This window comes from Pteropus medius, unplaced genomic scaffold, assembly GCF_902729225.1.
Source record: "Pteropus medius unplaced genomic scaffold, Ma_sr-lr_union100, whole genome shotgun sequence".
Taxonomy (NCBI): Eukaryota; Metazoa; Chordata; class Mammalia; order Chiroptera; family Pteropodidae; genus Pteropus; species Pteropus medius.
The window spans coordinates 3,913,908-3,934,566 of NW_024349222.1; the positions used below are offsets into that span (position 1 = coordinate 3,913,908).

Consider the following 20,659-nt stretch of genomic DNA (forward strand, 5'->3'; position numbering starts at 1 on the left):
GACAATCTTTATTGACTTGAGGTGCCAATTCTCTTTCCTCTTGTATAGCAAACATTTGACAGGACTACAACCATAAATTACTGAAGTAACTGACATGATCCCAGTAGAGTTATTAGGGAGTCCACATAAAGAGATTAGAGAATCCATGGAAAATACCAAGTGTATACTTTCTGCTTAGTAGTTTGCATGCCCCAACTCCTTTACAGTTTGTAGTATTGTTTATTGTTTGTTTTTCTTTTCCTTTTAGAACAACTCTGTTTGTAGGTTGTTTTTACTAAATAGATGATACTAATTCACTTTATGGTCTGATCCTTTCACTGATAACCAGCATACCATGATCCACAATTTGTTCTTGTTCTTTAAACATTTATTCTAACTCTGACTGAAATTTGCCTCAGTTTTATCATAATACTTTCTCTGTGTGGCGATACCATTTGAGACCTATATTTGGATAAATCTTGAATTTAAATTGTTTAGTGCACAGTGTTAAAACAATAGCAGGAGAAGTTTCCCAAGGACTGAACCAGGTACGTTTTCACCCTTTTGTGCATTGTGTATCCACAATCTCGGTGTTAGTTCTTGCTTGAAAGTAGATGATTCTGAAATGGGGTGGAGAAGAAGAAGGAAAAGGAAATTTATTTCAGCTAGATAATGAATTAATACAGATGAAGAAACACATGAGAAAATTTAAGTGAATAATCTGGCAATCTAGGTACAAAATAACTTAAAAATATAAAAAATATTAAAGCATCAGGTATTATTAAAATGACGAATCTACTTAGGCAGAAAGTGGTCTTCTAATTGGAAAAATCCAATGTGAAATTCTTTTTTTAGTATGATTGTAGGCATTTCATTTCAGGTACACAAAACAATGAAGGCAGATACTACACTTTTCTGCAGCATTTTTCATGCTTTTAGATGTAGAAATCAAATAATATGCATTAAGAATGAACGGTACTCTCTGCCTTAGAATCATAGGCTCTCAGAAGTTGAACAAGGGCTTAGTGGTCACGGAATTCAACTATTCAAAATCAGAGAATGGATCTTCACTCTCTTAAAATAATAAAATACCATTCTACAAACTTTGTATCATTCCAAGCAAACCAACCTGAGAAACAAATGAGCCAGGAATTTCAACTCTCCCCACCTTTTTTTTGGAGAGAATTTTAACTCTATTGACGTTTGTATAAGCTCTTTTAAGATAATGAACTTTCATAAACAACTTTGGCAAGGAGAGGGTTAAGTTACTGAGGTGTTAAATTTTGCAACACACTCCGATCCATATCCTCTAGTCATTGACTTCCTGAAGTTCAAAGGTGATATAGGAAAGCAAGTACAAAATAGCAAATGGAAAGAAGAACAGAGAGTAGGAGATGGAGAGGAGAATCTTATTCCTTTAAAACTGTATTCAGGACTTTCCAACAAAGACTCTTGGTCACTCAGGGATGATTGGCCAAACTTTAAGAGACAGTAAACATTACATAAACCACCACCAATCTAGCCGAGGGCTGACCTAAGACTAGCATAACGATTCTTAAAAAAGATGAAGGAGAAGCGGATTTGGAGAGAAATGGAATTCTAGTTTTAAAAAATATACCTTATTTTTTCCTGAGTAGTGCTGTGAAGTAGTAGAAACATCTTCTGATTTCTACTCGGACGATCTCCCAGGCACAGTGACTGTATTTCTTGTCTTTCAGGAAACTGCTTATCCTGTGGAAATATCTCTTCAGCTCTAGGTTGGTCAGCTGGGAGACCATAGCTCCTGGGTATTTACTCTCATCCTCCTCCATCTCTTTCATGTCTTCATTTTCCTTCTCCTCTTCTTCTAAGCATTGTTCCAGGTATTGCAATTGCCGATCAAGTCCAATTTGGATTCGTTTGAGGTATTTCTTTTTCCAAGTAGATTGGAAGGTGTATTGACTGAAGATGTTGAAGGCCTGTAGGGATATTTCATAGAAGGCCTCTTTGATGTCTCTTTTCAGAAGCTGTGTGGAATACAGGATCTCTTGGGGCATCTCAAAAGCTTTGTTTTCTCTTAGACAATCCTTGGGAAATGAATTCCTCATACTGCTCAGAAGTTTCAGATTTTGCCAGGTGACTCTATTCAGCAAGTTACAGTCCAAAGAGAGGATGCCAGTGATGAGCAGACCCATGAGGCATGCAGGCCACAAACACTTTCTAATCATATGAGGCTTGGTGCTCATTTTTTTTTTTTTCCAAGCTAAAAAATCCACCAAACTCAAGGCTGACTGTGAGGTTCTAGATCTTAAGTATGCCCCTGTGTGCCTTTTATACATCTGAATATCTTCGGCAGGAGGAGTTTATTCATTCGTCATTTTATGTTTCTCAGGGTTTCAGCCCCTTTCCTTTGCCTCTGAGGCTTTTTTTTTTTTTTTTTTGAGAAAAGTGAGCAAAGCATTACCATTATGTTATCATAGATGCTTGGATGATCCATCCTAGTACTATAGAATCATCATAACAAGACTGATGCAGAGTATTTTGGAAAGAACTGAGTGACTCTATATATTCACTCATCCAACACTATTACATAAGAGAAAATGATCCTCCAAGAATTTTTTTTTTTGTACTGGCCCTATAGCCAAACATCTCATTTCACTGAGTTAATCATAGACATTGACCAAATGACTATAATTATTTGATTATAGGGCCAACGTTGTTAAATTAAGCTTCTTAATTTGGATATTTTCTTTTTATTTGATTTTTCTGGGTCTCAAAAAAGGTGAAAAACAGAGTTGGTCAATTGAGCATGGCACTTATCAAATAGAAGACTAAGCCGGCTTGGTTTTCTGTTGCCGTTAGAAAATGTTGATACTCTCGAGCTCTCCTTTCCTTTAGTTAAAACCGAACCAGCACTTCCCATCCCGCCTAGCATTTCACAAGCTCTGATATCATTTATCAAAGTCCTCAAGGGAGTAGTATATTGAGAAATGTTTTTCTGCTTTATTAACTTCTGTCTTATAGTATCATGCATTTGCTGTGCCTTTGGATATGGTTTAGTATTTTAAAACTTTTGCTTGGCTATCTTTTCTTCTTTGGAGGTTCTAGATGCTGTAATGGTTTTTGTTTGTTCCTGTTTCGTTTTTATTGAGGAGGTATATGAGTAGGTGATAACCCATTTTAGCCAAACTGCTTTACACCTGGACCAGTGTTACTGTGGTAATGATGGCTATTTAACATTTATGGTTTTCACTTTGTTTGACCAAATAACCTTCTTCTGGTTATGGTCAAGGCAAATGGATTCCTGTCTCCAGGAGCGTGAAGTGGGATGTCATTAAATAAGGCTAGCTTAATTATCTTCATAAAAAAGAAATACATTAATTTTCAATAAAGTCATTTTAGAATGGTAAACAACCACAGTTCCAAAATATGGTGACTTTAATTGAAAATTTCGCTTAAAATGTTCTTGTCTAAATCAATTGACAGCACCCAAGGCTAATTGTGGACAAGTGAGATTTCTTAAAATTTTTCTTTTTGGACTGGTTTCCTATGAAAAGAAACCTTACTACATATATTATTCTATATTTTTTATATATATATAAGCATGTATATATATATATATATGTATATATATAAACATATACATATCTGATTTCACAGATTTTGTGGGATGACTAACTTGGAAAAATAATTGGAAAAAGAGGACCTTTTATGTAAGTTGACACAACCTTTGTAAAGAGCAAGATGGTGATATATATCAAAAGCCTTAAAAGTATACATAATCTTTGACTTAGTAGTTCTCCCTCCAGGAATTTATGATTAAGAAATAATGATGAATGTCTTTAAAAAATTAGCTGTTAGAAAAGTTTATCACCACAAAAAGCTGAAAGCAATTTAAATGTTTAGCAACAGGTATTTGGTTAAGTAATTCATCAGCTAAAATTTCTGTACAAGCAGTACAAGTTATTATGTGGGAATATACTGATTTGGTCACTTGAATAGATTCACTTTGTAGCTTAAAAAGAAGCTTACATGGTAGTATGTAGACTCTGATACCATATTCGCTATAACAAATATACGTGTATCGCAGAAAAAAATCTAGAAGTATATATGCTATAAATGTTGTCATTATCTCTGACCAGAAAAATAATGAGTGATTCTTATTTTTGCATTTTTATTTACCTAGGTTTTTAAAGTTTTTCTGTAGTTAGCAAGTATTTTTTATTTAATAAAACAAACTTTTTAAAAATAAGGTACATTAAAAAACAAAAATTATTATACATCTTCACTGGGACCAATACTACTTTATTTACTTAAACATTTCCATGCTAGAGTACTTCAAAAGGAAATGTGAATTTTCTCTCAGACTCAGATCATATCAACTACAGTTGATATGAATAAAATAGAATATGTGGGAGTTCAATGAACTATTCTTGCAACTTTTCATTTAAAAATACATATGTTTATATAAATGTACACATAGACTTATGATTACACACACACACACACACACACACAGAATCTATAAAGTGCAAAGCCCCTCTGAGGGCCATACCATGTAGTACACCTCATATAACTTCTACCTAAGACATCGTGAATTGTCCCAGTCAGAACTGCTTGTTCCCCTCTGGGGCTTTTGCAATGCTTTGTCCTCCTTAAATATAGCTTTAAAAAGTAAATAATTGTATAAGTGTTGATCTCTCAATTTCGTCTATTCCCCAACCCCCACCTACCCAGGGCGTTTAGTATACTTTACACTTGTTTGAGACAGTTCAACTATATTAACAAAGCTAAAAGATAGTTCAATTTAACCACTCTGCTAAGAGGTTCTGCTCATAGGTGATGGAAGTAGTTGGAGATTTGGCTCTTGTCAATCATCTTGAAGTTACCTGTATTTTCTGCCATGTACAGAAATTCCCCTCACCCCAAATTTCCTCCTTTAATAGTTCATCTTTTATCATATCCTCATTTATTCAGAAGGGTTCAGCATCTAGCACATACCAATTACTGGGATAGATCTTAAAAAAGGAAGAATAAGGTATAGTTCAGGATCTCAAGGAGGCCACAACTGAAGAAGCAGGTATGTTCTGAGTTTTTCAGGTAGCAGGAATCATTCATAGGTCTTCCCTATAGCATGGACCTTATCTCCCATGTCCTATAAATGTTAATTGATACTGATGTTTACAATATTCATGACAAAGAAGGAAAGATGATTGACATACATGTCTTCCCTGCTTCCACCAGAAGGACTGTCTGATTTAGCGAATAAAAATACAGAACACTCATGTAATATTTGGGATGTACCTATAAAAATCACTTATTTTTTATTCGAAATTTATTCCGTGTTTTATCTGGCAACCTATTCACCATGCAAGCTCCCATTGACTTGTTAGAGCAGAACTCAGATGTGAAGCCCTCTACAGGAAGCTTTTCCTCTATTAACTGCACATTCATGTACAGAGATGCATTCACTTGTCTTTCTCTGTGCTGGCTTTACTTGTACACATATCCCTAATAACCTTGCACACTACAAAGAGGGCACCTGCCGTATTAAAACAAAATAGTACACATACACATACACACACGCACACATAATTGCTCTGATCAGAAGGATTATTGGATAATCAGTTAATGGTCATGCCTCTGTTCTGTAAAAGCCATACAATCTGAATATATTTCAAAATATAATCAGAAAATTTAAAAGAATGACAGTATAAGGAGACATTTTTGCCCAAAATTTGTCTGTCACAACTGCCCTGTCTGTCATTAGTGGACTATGTGTGGACATGGCTAACATTTCCATGATATTGGTTCTTATTTCTCTAGCTTGTCTTGAGATCATTTCCATGCAGGGAAAGCTGATTAGCAGGGACTTCCCTGTTGTTGATGGAACTGTGGGAAATCCACAAGGATTACAAGGTTTACGGTAATGGGCAAGACACAATTTGTTTAATAAAATAGAGATGAGACATTTTAGTCTAGACAAGATAGCTGTGGGGCATTTGGCATCTTCTGGTAAGATTTATTGCTCTTCATAGAAAGGCAAGTTTCAAACTGGTGTTTGAGAATAACATGTTGATAATCCATGTTACTCAGTACATGAAAGTAATCCATTACATTTGCGGGGTCAGAAGGTGATTGAGCCCAGTGGAGAGCTCAGGGATGGAAAGCCTTGAGTCCATGTTGACAGTGCTTCCCACAGGACATGGACGCAACAGTCACCACAAAGTTGTATGCAGCTATAGTAGCTCCAGACCAACCCTGAAGCTTCAACAACTTGACTTTTCACTCATTCTCATTGCTGACCACATTGGTATCAGCTTCTGCCATATCCTCTAGTCCCTTTCCTGGCTGTTCTTCTCTTGATGGTGTGCCTGATGTAAAAATGTATAATGTTTACACAAGTAATACATAGATATACCCATATTGTAAAATTTCAAGCACTTCAGATAAAGCAAAAATTCTGCTTTCCAGCTCAGCTTCACATCATGCCACTGTCCTCTCATGCAGTAACTAGTTATCAATTTGGTATGTGTCTTTATTTCATCTCTGTCTCCACACTAACACTAAATTCTATGAGTGCAAGTACAACAACTGTCTTGTTTGCTACTCCCTCTTGAATGCTCAGCAGAACCCAAAGAAATCAAAAGAAACCTGGATCATTGCCGTGGGTGATACGCAGTTTGGGAGTTGGGGCATGTTGATAATCCATGTTACTCAGTACATGTGTATGATAATCCATGTTACTCAGTACACTCTGTATACGTGTGTGTGTGTGTGTGTGTGTGTGTGTGTATTATCTTAAGTTGCCAAAACAGTATATAAAAATTGTGATATGCTTTGAAGTTTAATCCTGTAAGTGTATCTTCTGTGATTGTATATATGATATCATTTGGAAATAATATTTAAAAATCTATACTATGAAACCTTAGTGAATATGAGGCCCAGGATAAATGGGTCACTAGACCTGAATCAGAAGAATCCAGGTACCTATCTTGGCACCTGGCACACAGTAGGTACTCAATAATTATTTGTTGGATGACTGAAAGAAAATAAAGAAGCCATTATTTTGTGGCTTAGTTATTTTGGCTTAGGGATATGGAGAGGACAAGTCAGGTGCTGGGAATAGTTGAAGAGTTCATAGTTTGGTAGATGGCAGCTCTGGCGTCCATTCAGTGTCCTTTCCTACTTCCATTGCTTTTCTTTGAGATTCCCTGAGACTGGTCAGGTCATGAGCGCTGTCATATTTCCATTCTACTGGTAACACATAGTTTCATGTTGTTTGGTTGACTCATATATCCTTCTCTCTAGATAAGAAACGTGTCTTACTCAGTTTTGTTTCCATGGCATCTCTTACATAAAGGCACTAACTGCTTGTTGAATAAAAGGCTGCATGTGATTTCTTATGTATCTCAAATTTTGGTATTAACCTATGAGGCAAAATTGCCGAGAGTTTCCAAGAGCATCCTTCTCCGCTCTTTCCCGACATTGCTATTTCTTTGTGTTAGATGCTCTAGTAGCTGTCATTTCATCATATCACCCTCAGGGAGGCTCTCTGGAAAAACTTACCCTTGGTTCTCTTTTATAGCACAGCTTCAGGTTATACACATAGTAACTTCCTAAACAGTAATAATTTGAGCTCTTTAAAAAAAATTAAAATTTTAAGAAAAGGAATAATTTGAGCTCTTTAAAAAAAAATGGTAGAAAAAGTACTTAAATAAATAAATAAATAAATAAGCACTGTCACTAAAACCTACCCTCAGTTTTGGGATTCCCAGAACAGCTTCCATCCGTCTGCTTGTTCCACTGTTGTTTCTCTTGGCCCATTTGAAACTTAATGGGATTTTCCTCTGAGATTATACTAAGTGTTTCAGGTGGTGGCAATGAAAAATGTCACCTGCCAGCACACTCCCCTTTACTCACTGAGTAGATGTGGATTTCTTTCCAGACCACATCTGAGAGTGTCTGTAGTCTAGGAAGAAATGACAAGAGTGGAGTGGGTGATGAACAGAAATGTCTTCTTGTCTAGGATAAATATTTTAAAAAGAGTTGCCATTGCACAGACGAAGATAGTGTTTCCTTTTAATTACTATCAGCTTGTCAGTGGTCATAAGGTTTCATGACATTTATAAAGAGCAAAGAAAGGCATTATTATGGAAAAATTTAAGTGAGCTGTTTTTAGACTAACAGAAGACTCACACGCGCCAAATTTTAGGATTTTTTTTTTTTTTTAGTGTTTGAGCAATGCCTGAGTTTGGGGTAGTGTCTGGGAAAAGGAGTCTGAGGTGATTGTATTAGTTTTCTAGAACTGCTGTAATAAATTTCCACAAACTGGATGGTTTTAAACAACAGAAATTTATTCTCTCATAGTTCTGGAGTCTAGAAGTCTGAAATCAAAGTCTGAAATCAAAGCTATGTTTTCTCCAAACCTTCTAAGGAAGAATCTTTCCTCTCCTCTTCTAGCTTCTGGTGGTTGCTGGCAATCCTTGGTGTTCCTTGGCTTGTAGATACTTCACTCAACTCTGCCTCCATAGTCACATGACATTCTTCTCCATGTGTCTGTGACCCTGTATTTTCCAAACATCGCCTTTAGATAGTCTTTGCTAACAGTCTACATAGTTATTAATAATAATAGAGAATACTATTTACCTAGTAGTTACTAAGTACCAACTCTCTCCATAAATTGTCTTTGCTTCTCACAGCCACTATACAAAGTCGATGTCTTTATCCTCAATTTGAAAAGGAGAAAACGGAAGCTTGGGAATATTAAGTGGCTTGCCCAGAATCACATAACTGGAATCCACAGAATCGGAATTCAAACCCAGTTCTGTCTGAGGCAACATTGTATTTTTACAGGCTCTAGGGCTGTTAAAGATTTGGTGTAAAATCCACTGTGTGTATCTATGCAGTAATAGCCTATTTCATTCCTAAAAGAATTTGAAGCCACTTATAAAGTATATGCAATACAAAAGAATAAAAAGTAGTTAAATCACAATTGAGGGAAAACAAATGTAAGAAAATAAGATGAAGTCAGTTAGAACATCTGAATGCATGTCATAATATTGCAGAGGGTTGCAAATCTGTCCCTGGGATTTCCAAGAGCAAAGAGGAAATATGATCTGTCAAAATAATAACAGTATCCAAAAGGTAAAACAAACCAAAAACAAGGCTAAATCCTCAATAGAAGCAAAGCTTGCCTTGCTACCAAGTCCTGGGAGGAATTTTTCCTGTGAGCCTTCAAGAAGAGAACAGTGTGGGATTTCCTGGGCAAAGACCCCAGCAACATCCTGACAGTGGTAACCATTGCCACATGTGTGGCAGGACTGTATCTTGTAAACACCCTCCATGCAGGCAGATGTCCCCTTGCCAGTGTGCAGTTCCTTGGCAGGCATTCTGCAGGGGCTTGTTGAGTTTTCTCTTGTTGCGCTACGGAATGGAGTTCATCAGTTCAGTTGGATTGGAATAGCATTTCTCTGTCATGGCTCAAAGTGGGGAAAAGTGTGGTCACACTTGTTGGCACTCTCAGGGGTGTTCAGTGTGGAGAGACTGCCCTGACATTTCCAGAGGCCCTGCCCAGATCCAGTCCTGTATTTCCTATGATTTGTGCAGAGAAACTTTTGGGAAAACTATTTGTAGGCATGGCTCTCTTCCATTTAGTCAGAACTGGGGAAACTAGCTATTCTGTCAGATTGACCCAGTGCCATAAACAAGTGTGAAAAGTGTCCTGGACTTTTACATAGTTGTTGGTTTGATTTGCTGTCCTTCTCCAAAGGGCTATGGTTTTAGATATGGAAACCCAAGGAAGCAGACTGTGGTTTTACTCTACTTTAAGATAACTTTCTCTTTTTCCTGAAAGAGCTTTGTCATAAGTTGAATAGCTTAAAATTCAAAGCCAGAATACCCTTGTGTCCCCAAATATAATAGATTATGAAATATTAAGACACATCCTCTTCAGATTATCAATTTTGCCAACTTGGCTATTTTTCCTTTAAGATTAAAACTCACTGTATGTAAAGGGCCATATGGATAGCCTTAGAGCTAAAATTTCTGTGTATTCCCAGGAGAGATGAGTTAAGAGAACAGAAATTGGGATTGCCCTATAACCATCCCCATAAGGACAGGGCAGTAGCACTCCTTGTCAAATGTGATAACACAGTTTTTTTAATGCATGGTTCATGGGACAAAAAATATGGAAATTATCTACTGCCTATACATTTCATCCATCCATCCATCCATCCATAGGTCTCTGAGGATATGATGCCTGAAACAAGGTAGTAAAAAGAGAAAAAAAAAAAGGTTCATGTTCCCATAGAGTATCCAGATTTTCAGACAATAAACGATAAAATTATAGAATGTTATAAGTGCCATGTAGGAAATAAACAGAGCAAGAGGGTAATTGGGAAAGGTGATGGCTGAATTGAGACTTACTTGAAGGATGAAGAAAAACCAACAATATAGAGAGCTGGAGGGAGAGTACTTCAGGCAGAGAGAACTGGAAGTCCCAAAGCCCTGATGGAAAAGAACTTAGGATATTCAAGGAACATAAAAGAGATTAGTTGAGTTTCAGTGAAGGGAATGGGGAGGTTGGTATTAGGATAGGTTGGGATGGGGTAAGGCATGACAGGCCATGATGGAGTTCCAACTTTATTCTAAGACTAATGCAGACACATGAAAGAATTTGAAGCAAGACAGTGGTATAATGTGGCATGTGCTTTAGAGAGATCTCTCTGGAGATCTCTTGTGGGGGAACAATTTGGAGAAGGGGCAAGAGTGGAAGCAAGGAGCCCAGGAGGAGAGCAAATATTTTAGAAGGCCAGGTGAGTTGTGGTGACATAGATGAAGGTGAGAGCAATAGAGATGGAGAGAATAGATTGATTTGAGAGATGTTTTTAGTAAGTAACTTATAATCCATTTGGGTCCAGGTTCACATCTGTGATGACCTAAGGCAGTTTTCCAAAAGTTCCACTGATAGTCCATTTGATTATAAGGTCTTTACTGTATCAACACCATCATTTTTTGATAACTAGTAAATAATTTCATTTGGCATTACATCTGTATCTGTATGGCTTTAAACTATGTTAGGTCTCTTATACTTTGGACAACAAAATAAATAATTTACTTAATTGGACTTAGGTTGGGGTTGAGGCTTGAATTTCTCAGGGTTGGCTTGAGGGTTAAATTTTTGAGAATGTGCCCTAATGTATTTCCTGTGTGTACACTGAACAGATGCATATTTTTATACATTTGAACAATTAAATAAAACAATATGTTTTATGATCTATTTAAAACACAAATTACTCTCTGTAGTCATCTCATAATGGAATATAATCACAATTCTGAAGTTAAGAATGTGATCCTAATCTGTTTACTAAATATAGACAGGAGCTTATAGCTAAAACTCCAGTTCTCTCCAATTTGATCTTTTTTAAAACAACCCCCTCAAAAATGTCTACTTGTCAGAAATGTCTATCTGTACTAATGCTGTGGCACAAATTATACTCCCATGAAAGGCTGAATCAAGATGTTCTTGTCACTAAGTCAAGCAATAGCAGATTTTTCTTGTGTCATAGAACAATTAAATGAAATGAAGATTCTATATTTCAAGGATTTCAAGAACATTTTTCTTAAACCTCTGATCGTTTACTTATGTAGAAGCTAGTCTTCTTGGTTCTAGATTATTTGGTTATTTTATGAGCTAGCATCTGATTTGGCACACAATAATTAGATTCATTATTTTACAAATAATCTATTGGTACTTCATAATTTTGCAAAAATACCAGAACTTCCAGATGCTTCAGGTACAAACTACTATAACAAACATGTCCAAAAAATTAGAATGGCTCAAAAATGATGAAAGAATTTCATCATTTGGAACAGAGGTGCTTGAGCTGCAGTTGGCTTTCTTCCAAGCAGTGATCAGGGACACAGATGCCTTCCGTCTTATAGCTCTGCCATCTTCTATGTGGCTTCCAAGTTTTCAGGATCTATCTTCATCAAACTAGGGCAGAATGATAAAAGCTGGAGAGGTGTACATGGGAGTGTTATCTAGGCTTGAGGGACATGCATCACTTCCAGTCACATCTCATTATTGGTAGGAACTTAGTCACATAGTCACAGCTAAGTGCAAGGGATGCCAGGAAATTTTTTCCAGTCATATGCCCAAGAAAAAGAGGGAATAATTTGATGAACAGTTAGCCCATCTCTGCCATGCTCCTGATCTATTTGGGAAAAGTCCAGCAATCAAAATGTGTTGCACTGGTATGAGGTGGCTTGGGCTGGCATGACAGGACACAGTGTAGATACCCAAGAAAGATTTTTTTAAATCTATTTGAAGAGAATTGGAATTATCAGCCATAGACAGGTTCCATTGGGATTCTTTTTTTTCTTTTCTTTTCTTTTTTTAATTTTATTTTTTCAAAGAGTAGAAGAAGAGGTACTGCTGAAAGGAAAGGTTTTCAATTTCTTTTCAAGGCTATACAAATAAGAAGAGAAATGATTAATTTGGCATCTTTAAGAAAAAGCATGCTTTCCTTACAAGAAATCTATTTTGGTAGAAAGATACTGTCATTTGCTTTCTTTGAAAAACAGAACCCATGGAATTTATTTCCCATGGGGACCAGCATGTAGAAGAAAATCGAACAGTATCACCTGGAGCTAATACTACACTGAGCATTAGCCATGCATCAAGCACAGCTAAGTTTGCATGCACTACTTTACCTTATCATCAAAAGAATCCTGCAGAATCCTATATTACAGTTTTGAGGAGCTGAGGCTGCAAAAAGTTACATAACTTGGCAAAGGCCACACAAAACTAAGTTCTGCCTGATTTTCTGTTAAACTATTATCGAAGTGTAAAATAAGTGTCTTCAATATGTCGTGTTTTTCTTTTTAATAGAGAAAAAAATTTGTTACCTAATAACATCATGACCATAACCTTGCAAAAATAGCTTTCATGAGAAAGACTTTTAAAGACCCTGGCTTCTGATAAAATATGTTAAATACACTCAGGTTCCTTTTTCTGCCTATAGAGAGTGAGACCCTTTCCCCCTCCACTGCAGTTAGGTTAGATGCTGCAAACTGTTTATGAATCCCTGCAGCTTGACCAGATATAGAGGACCAGGCAAATAAGATTCCAGGGTGTGGCTGGAATTCTTTTCTGGCTTCTGTGGCAGATGGAGGAAAAAGCTCTGCCGCCTCTGGGAGAAAGGCTGAGAGCTGGGCCTGCCAAGGTCTCTGCACAGCAGCAGACTGTGAGCATCCCAGGGGCTGCACAAGTGGGCTTGGATTCTACTTCAAGCCATCTTGGGTAATTCTGCCACAGAGACAGCCTGTGGGTAGGACCAGAGCATCATGCAATAAGAAGAATGTTTAGAGCAATTTAAACACAGCATCATTAGGTGCAGAAGTACTCAAATTGTTTCTCCAAAGTTGGTTCCAGTGAAACACTAAACCTCTTTCTATCATCAACTGAGTTACCTGAAATTATAATGTTTATTTTTTTCAGATGTGTTAAAATTCCATTGAAGGGAAAATAAAGGTATTAGTAAAGTGCATATTGTCACTTAAAGATGTTTTATAAATTTACTGGGCTGATAATTTTATTTGATGTTTCTTTAAATTTGGGGAACTTGAAGTTTATTCTCACCTTCCTTCCTCCCTCCCTTCCTTCCTCCCTACCTTCCTTCCTTCCTCTCTTCCTTCTTTTCTTTCTTTCTTTCTTTCTTCCTTCCTTCTTTCTTTCCCATTGCAAATATATGTTGATACTAAGGCTTGGCATTAGAACTACAAAACTTAGTATCTCTTAATGTGTGTGTATAATTATATATTTTTTATGGTATGAATAAAGATATCTGTTATGTGACTAATGAACATTAAGAAAACTAAAAACATTGTATGAGCCACTGAAATTTTGATTGTGTAGACTTAGATAGTATGGCACAGTATACTGAGGAGATGCAGTTAAGTACTACATGTGTCATCACTCTTATCATAATGACATGGCAGACATCTCTAACTGTCCACAGTACTCATACTGCTAAGTCTAGGCCTGACTTCTTCCACGTAATAGACAGGCAGCCACTACAGAGCAACTTAAACTAGAACCATTTGCTTCCCTGGAGTAGTTTCCAGGTTTAGAATTTTAGGAGACCTTGGGAAATGGCTCTGGTAGGAAAGTTTTCATTTCTTCATATATTTAAACCAGGTGACGTACTATATTAAGCATCCACATTAATTTTGTTCCTCTGTCTACGAAGAACTGACTTGGTGACAAATTTAATTAAATTCAGCACAGTTTTCAAGCTGCCCAGCTGAAAACTGTTTCCTCTTTGAATTTACTAGGAGTATCGGATGCCTTATCTCTCTCCTTGTTTTCTCTATAGGTCTATATTTTAATATACCTTTATGTATTTTATTTATTTATATTTGGAAAAATGGCCTTCAGGATGAAAGAATAAAAATTTTAATTTCCTGCACTTGGTGATGCAGGCCCCCTTGAAAAAATTTAATTTCTTTTTCTAAGTGTACCTTAGGCCATCAGGCAACCCACCCCTTCATTCTGCCCCTCACCCCCCAATCCACCAATCCTGCCAGGGCTTTCTGGGTAGTCCCTGCATGTGGATTCTTTAGCCCCTGGAGAGGCCCCCGGTGGCTTAATGAATGAAAAGACTCTGAATGAGTCTTCTGTTTTTCAATATGATACTTTAAAAAAATCTTTCAGTTCAGATCTTGTTTTGATCGTTGTAGAACATCAGCATTTGGTATTGAGAGTTCAAGAGATTCAGTCGAAAGATGGTATGCTTTAGCTGAAAGATATTTATTATGATGTAGGTGAAATAGTTTCTTCATAAATTGTTCACAGACTTCAAATGTCCCAGGTGCATATTACAAAGAGAGTCATATTTCCCAAATGTATTCCTTTGTTCCCCCCAACTGGTGTGGGGCTCTTAGTTGGAGCTACTTCACAGTTCTCTATTGGAATTCTCTTCTTAAACTTCCAATGAGTAACTTTGAATTATTCTTTCAAAGAAAAAAAAAAAAAAAACCTCAGTTTGCAAAATCAATCCCAAAAAAACCATTATTTATCATTATCGACTAGGACTACTCGAAGAACTTAAAGCTACTCCTAGATTAATTATTTGTGAGAATTACTTCAGAGGTATAGGAGATTATAGTTTCTAAATGCGAAATATCTAGGACATGGCTTTGATTATAATTGGTCATTATTTAAAATATATTTATTGAGCAACAACTATATGCCAGGCAGTTGGCTAGATGTTGGAGATTTGACTCTGACTCAGAGATTCTTACAATCTTCTCCTCGCCAATAGATCTGAGAGGATCCAATATAACAGTCACTCAGTCCCATGGTAGCTACTACAACAAGCATCAAGGACAAACTGTTCAGTTTAATCTCCTGTACTAAATGTCATTGTGTAGCTGCTTCCTGAAACAGACAAGAGATCAACTGAGATCAACAGCATGTTTTCTTGCCAGTCTTGGTTACTATAAGATTTGTTCTAAGCCAGTTTATGTTTATATAGTGTGTGTTATGAGCAGCATACTAAGGGGTACAAAGTAGCATAAGAGATGCTCAGTAAGGAGAAATTAAGCACTATGTAGACTATGACAAGTAACAAAAGTGGAATGATGAACAAATGCTCTGTGAATTCAGAGATACACAGAGGACCCCTCTGGAAAGACAACAGGGAGAAGGAAGAAGTGAAAGAGGAGTAGAAGATACTCATGAGTTTTGATCTCAGTCCTGCATCTTGCTACCTTTGTGACAGCGGGTGAATGTCTTACCACACCTCAAGTTTCTTCATGTGCAAAAGAGGAACCATAACATCTAATCATAGACATGATGATAAAAATGTAAAGTACTTAGCATTTTAGTATCTGAAATGGGGAAAATACTCAGTGAATAATATCAGTAAATACTCAGTAACTACCATAAAACACTCAGTAAATAGTTTTGTGTGTTAGTTTGTATAAAGTAGCAATATTACATCACAGGGCTGTGGTCTGGATGAAATAAGACAATTAAAAGGTCTGGCACAGTGTCTACCATATGGTAGACATGAGATAGTATTTGCTATTGTTATTATAAAAAATGTGGTAGATGAGAGAAGGCATTTCAGACACAGAGAGGAGGCTCATAGCCTGCCCTGGGCTTGGCAAGTTACCTGGGCCTCTTGTTCAACTGAATAGTAATTGAGAGGTAGATGCTGGTTGTAAAATGTGTGAAACATACATGAAAAGCCTCTTAATTAGGGATATTGGTGGAAGATTTTAGGGTTACAGAAGAAAATCAAATGAGCAATCTCTAAGTTTTGTTCTGACTCTGAGATTCTGTGGTTCCTCCAAAACTTTCAGTGATTCCTGATAAAGACTACAGTGAATTAAATATTGCATGCAATACAGCTTTTAGGGCATGCCTGGAACACACCAACAATAAGGCAAATGAGTGCACTCTTCTCTGTTTTGATACTAGCAGCCCATTTGCTGGAAGGAGAAAATGTTTTAGTTTTCATGTGGCAATCTGCCTAAGTATTTGATTTGACAGGTATGAGAGGAAAGCAAAACCCATGAGTGTATTTGGTGACACGTTATTTCCTGCTCATTTTTTCCCCATTAGTTTGAAAGCCAGAGTCAAGGGAAGGGAAAAGAAAATCCCCGGCTCTCCAGGAAATGAGTCTCCAGGCAGGACTAAGGTACCTGAAGCATACGACACTTCATATATTTTGTACATGTGAGTCAATAGGCAGGTTCTGGGTTTGCCGAAGTGCACCCGAGGGCTGGTGCAAGAGAAGAACCAGTCCCTCAAAGCAGGTGCACTTCAGCTTCACCCTTTAGGCTCTTAGGAGGATACTGACAGGTGCGTGGACTTCCTGCAGAGCTATTTCCATGGTGCTGACCAGAGTTGGAGCACAATTTAGTGCAGCATTTCCACAGTGTCCCATGAAATGTTATGTGAAAGATAAATTGCTAAAACTCATGATTAAATAAGTTAAAGATGTTTCTTTACTCCAGGACTTGCCAAGACCCCTGATATGCCAGTATGCACTGTGAGTGTCTGGTGAAGGAGACTCTGAATGCCCTGTTTCCTGAGTTTACTGGAAAGTGGTCCTTTTTGATGTGGAACGTATCTAGAGATGAGAGGCTTGAGCAGCCATTTGGGCGAAGCTAACTCAGGGTCAGGGGCACCAGTTGAAAGCATTTCTTTGTTTTTGTCCTCTCCCAGAGGGTCCAGATACAGATACAGATGTTTTCTGGCAGCTTCGCCTTTCCAGCAGCCAAATGGAGGTCACTGTTCAGGAGAGTACCATCATTTGGAAAAATCCAATGAGGTGTGATAGGCAAAATAAAGGGCCCCCAAAGATGTCAAAATTCTAACTCCTAGAATCTGTGAATATGTTGCCTTACATATCAGCAGAGATGCGGCACATGTGATAAAGTTAAAGATATTGAATTGGGCGATTATCCTGAATTATCAAGGTGAGCCCAGTGTGGTCACAGGGGCTTTATAAGAAGGAAGCAGGTGGGTGAGAGTCTGAGGAGCTGCAAGGACAGAAGCAGAGGTCAGAATGGTGAGGAGCACTGGCTGAGTCAGGGACTGGGGGCAGCCTCTAGAAGTAGAAAAGGCAAGAAAGTAAATTTTTCCCTAGAGCCTCCAGAAGAAACACAGCCCTGCCACCCATTTGAGACTTCTGACATGTAAACTGTTAAGATAATAAATTTGTATTGTTTTAAGCTACTAAGTTTGTGTAATTTGTTACAACAGCCCTAGGAAACTAATACATGGGTTTGGTATTGGTCCCACCTTTCTGGTGCCTGAAGGTGGATGGATTAACGTACCTAGAACACTTCTGAGACTCTGGACCCCTTCAAGACACTTACACTTGAGGGAGAGACCTGCCAGTAACCACAATCTGGCCAAGCGGGTCCTGCTTTCTTGCTGTCCTTCCTCTACCTCCCCAACCCCCAGGGCCCAACCATCACTGCAGCTCTTGCTTATTTATACTACTCAGATGTTCAGTGCTTGATCAACAACAGGCTTTGAAAAAGGCAATGCGACTGGTCACTGGTCGTGATGCACACCTGTTATTTACATAGTGATTTGTGGACTGAAGAGCTACCTTCATGCAATTACTAATATAATATACCGTAGTAACTGAAATCTGAACCAGGCTGTTGTGAGACTGGTGTTATTTAACTAAATCATAGTCAATGAAATGCATGCATGTCAGAACCAAGCAAAAATGGGGGAGGACTGCATGGATTAAAATTATGGCACAAATTTTGCAGTATAGTTGTTATAACTGGACTGGTGGGGAGCCCGTCCAGTCCTTCATGCACCCACCGGATACCAGAGTCTGAATGTGGCTGGCGCAGGGGTTAGGGATGTCAGTAAACAATGTATGATTTAAAGTGCAGCACCCAAAGTCAAATCTCCTTCTGTCACCATATATTTGGGTGGTGAACACACGATACAATATATAGATGATGTATTATTAAACCGTACACTTGAAATCTATATGATTTTATTAACCAATGTCACCCCAATAAATTTAATTAAAAAAATAAAGCGTATTATGCCAAAAATTTTTTTAAAAAATGAATAACGTGCAACAAAGGATAATGAAGCACTGTTTGCACTTTGTTTCTGATGATCGCTGGTCAATTCTCCAGGAAACAGATTCTGAGATGCTGAAATTTGCATGTAAGAGATTTATTGGGGACTGCTGATGACAACAATGGCTGGCAGGGAAATGAGAGCAGCAGAATTGGGCAGAGGGAGGAATTAACTGTAATGCTTGGGGGCAGGGGAAAGGGGATGGGCTTAGAACTGGGATGTCACTAAGGAAAGGGGCTGGGCCTTTATGTTCCTCCCATTATCCAGTCATTGAGCTGTCCAAACCACAGCAGATAATGCCCTCCAGCCAGGTGGCTCTCTAAGTGTAATTCTTGGAGCAGCATTCAGCCATGAACGGGCAGCCTCCAACACTCCCAGCTACTGCGGGAATAAATGCTCCAGTCCTAAAGGGATCGGGGCAACGCCTTACAGGTTCACTACCCTGATGATCCTATGATTCAGGTGCCACAGCTGAACTTTAGAGGGGCCTGGTCACTATTTCTAGACAGGTTCAAGTCAGAATTGGGCAAAGTAAGCAGGAAGAAGAGACAGAGTTGCCGAGCTGACAGGCTGCTGAGCCCAGGTCGACTGATGGAGCGAGAAGGCAGTGTCACCTTCCAGGCCAACTTCCCCTTCTCAGAATAAAGAACAGAAGCCTGCTGGGCTTGCACTGCCTCTACTTGTGTTTTCACTTACCATAACTTGTTAATTTGAGAGAAGTTGAAGGTCTTGTTACTTGCTCTTGTCTTGGTCTCTGAATTGGAGCAGATGGAGAAAGTGCCAGAGACTTGAGATAAAGAGTTGCTAGGTTTGACATTTGTGGTCGATTTTTCCCTGAGTAAATTACAGGTATCTTGTAAAGGAGAGATTAAATTTTTTCAAATTCCTGTTCTCCCTGCCTTTTTTTTTTTCCTTTTGATTCTCCACGCATACACCAGGTTTGCTCTCCAGTTTAGTCACCCCAAGCTCTTAATTCATAAATAATTAGACAGCTAGAATCTGTCTTCCACTGCCTTGAATTGGGAAACGATGGGATGAGGATCTCTCATTCTCTGAAGTGACTGATCAGCTCACACTTATGGCTTTGAGAACTTTCCCCCAACTCCTCTCCGAATAAAAGAAAAAGAGACCTCAGATCTCTGAGGGAGGTTGCTAAGAAATTAGCAGGGAGATGAACAAGATAATAGAGAACTTTGTCACAAAAGGCCGACAGCTTGTTTTAGAATAGCTGATCTCTCCGTGCTTAGTTTAAATACTAGACAAAAAAAAAAAAAAAAGATTTGTGCCTACTTCCTTGTGATAGTCTTTCAAAAAACCAAAGATGCTCTCTGCCTGTAAGATTTTCGTTTTAGCATCCTAGTGGATTGAGGGTTTGGAGACCACCTGACAAAGGCTCTTCATCTGGAGAGCCAAGTCTGACCCCATCATCGGCAGTGCCTACCTGGAAAGACTCAGTTAAGTAAGATTCTGAAGGTAGAAATAGCCTCTGTCTGGGTGACTGATGGCTGCTCTGCCTGCGTACCTGGGGAGGAGTGAGACACCCACTGTATATTTGGCCCTTTCTGGGCTAAAGTTTTCACTGACAGTCCTCATTTGGCTGAAGGGTGCTTTTGTTTGTTTGTTTGTTTGTTTTGTTTTGTTTTGTTGTTCTTTTAAAACATATCCAGTGCTTACCCTTAATCCAGTCTGGGATATATTGTAGTTTTTATGTTACTCATCGGTAAAATGCTGAATGTAGAATGGTAAGTTAAATGGGTAATTGTTTGATCTCTCAGACTTGAGAGAGAAGGTGAAGGGTAATCCAATCCCCAAATGAACATTTAAATGGGGAAGAGATGAAATTAGAATGTATTAGTATTATTTGGTTTTGATATTGTGTAAGAAACACAGAGCAGTAACTCCACCAAGTTTGTTCTAGGTATTATGTGGCTAGACCTCCTGGTTTAAAGGTTGTTTTGGGTTTGAAATGAGAATTCTCTCATTATCTCATTTGATCTGATAGCAGGCAGTGAAGCCTGAAAGTAGAACTTGCAGTACCATGACTAGCAAATCACGATTGGAAACGAG

The 20,659-nt window shown here is 38.1% G+C and overlaps 2 protein-coding genes across 3 annotated transcripts in view; one reads left to right on the forward strand and one right to left on the reverse strand.

Annotated features, from left to right (window-relative positions):
* MOB3B (MOB kinase activator 3B) overlaps positions 1–20,659 on the forward strand; it is a 175,477-nt gene that overhangs the window by 3,058 nt on the left and 151,760 nt on the right. The gene's annotated exons all lie outside the window — the stretch shown is intronic.
* On the reverse strand, positions 474–2,242 carry IFNK (interferon kappa). The gene is made up of 2 exons (XM_039880680.1): positions 1,598–2,242; positions 474–599 (listed from the first exon to the last, which is right to left on the reverse strand). The coding sequence occupies exon 1, from the start codon at positions 2,202–2,204 to the stop codon at positions 1,599–1,601; it is 606 nt and encodes a 201-aa protein (XP_039736614.1). The 5' UTR covers positions 2,205–2,242; the 3' UTR covers positions 474–599; position 1,598.

What these genes read in the sequence shown, in the direction of transcription:
- IFNK (XM_039880680.1), bottom strand. Translation starts at nt 2,204, where the DNA reads ATGAGCACCAAGCCTCATATGATTAGAAAGTGTTTGTGGCCTGCATGC.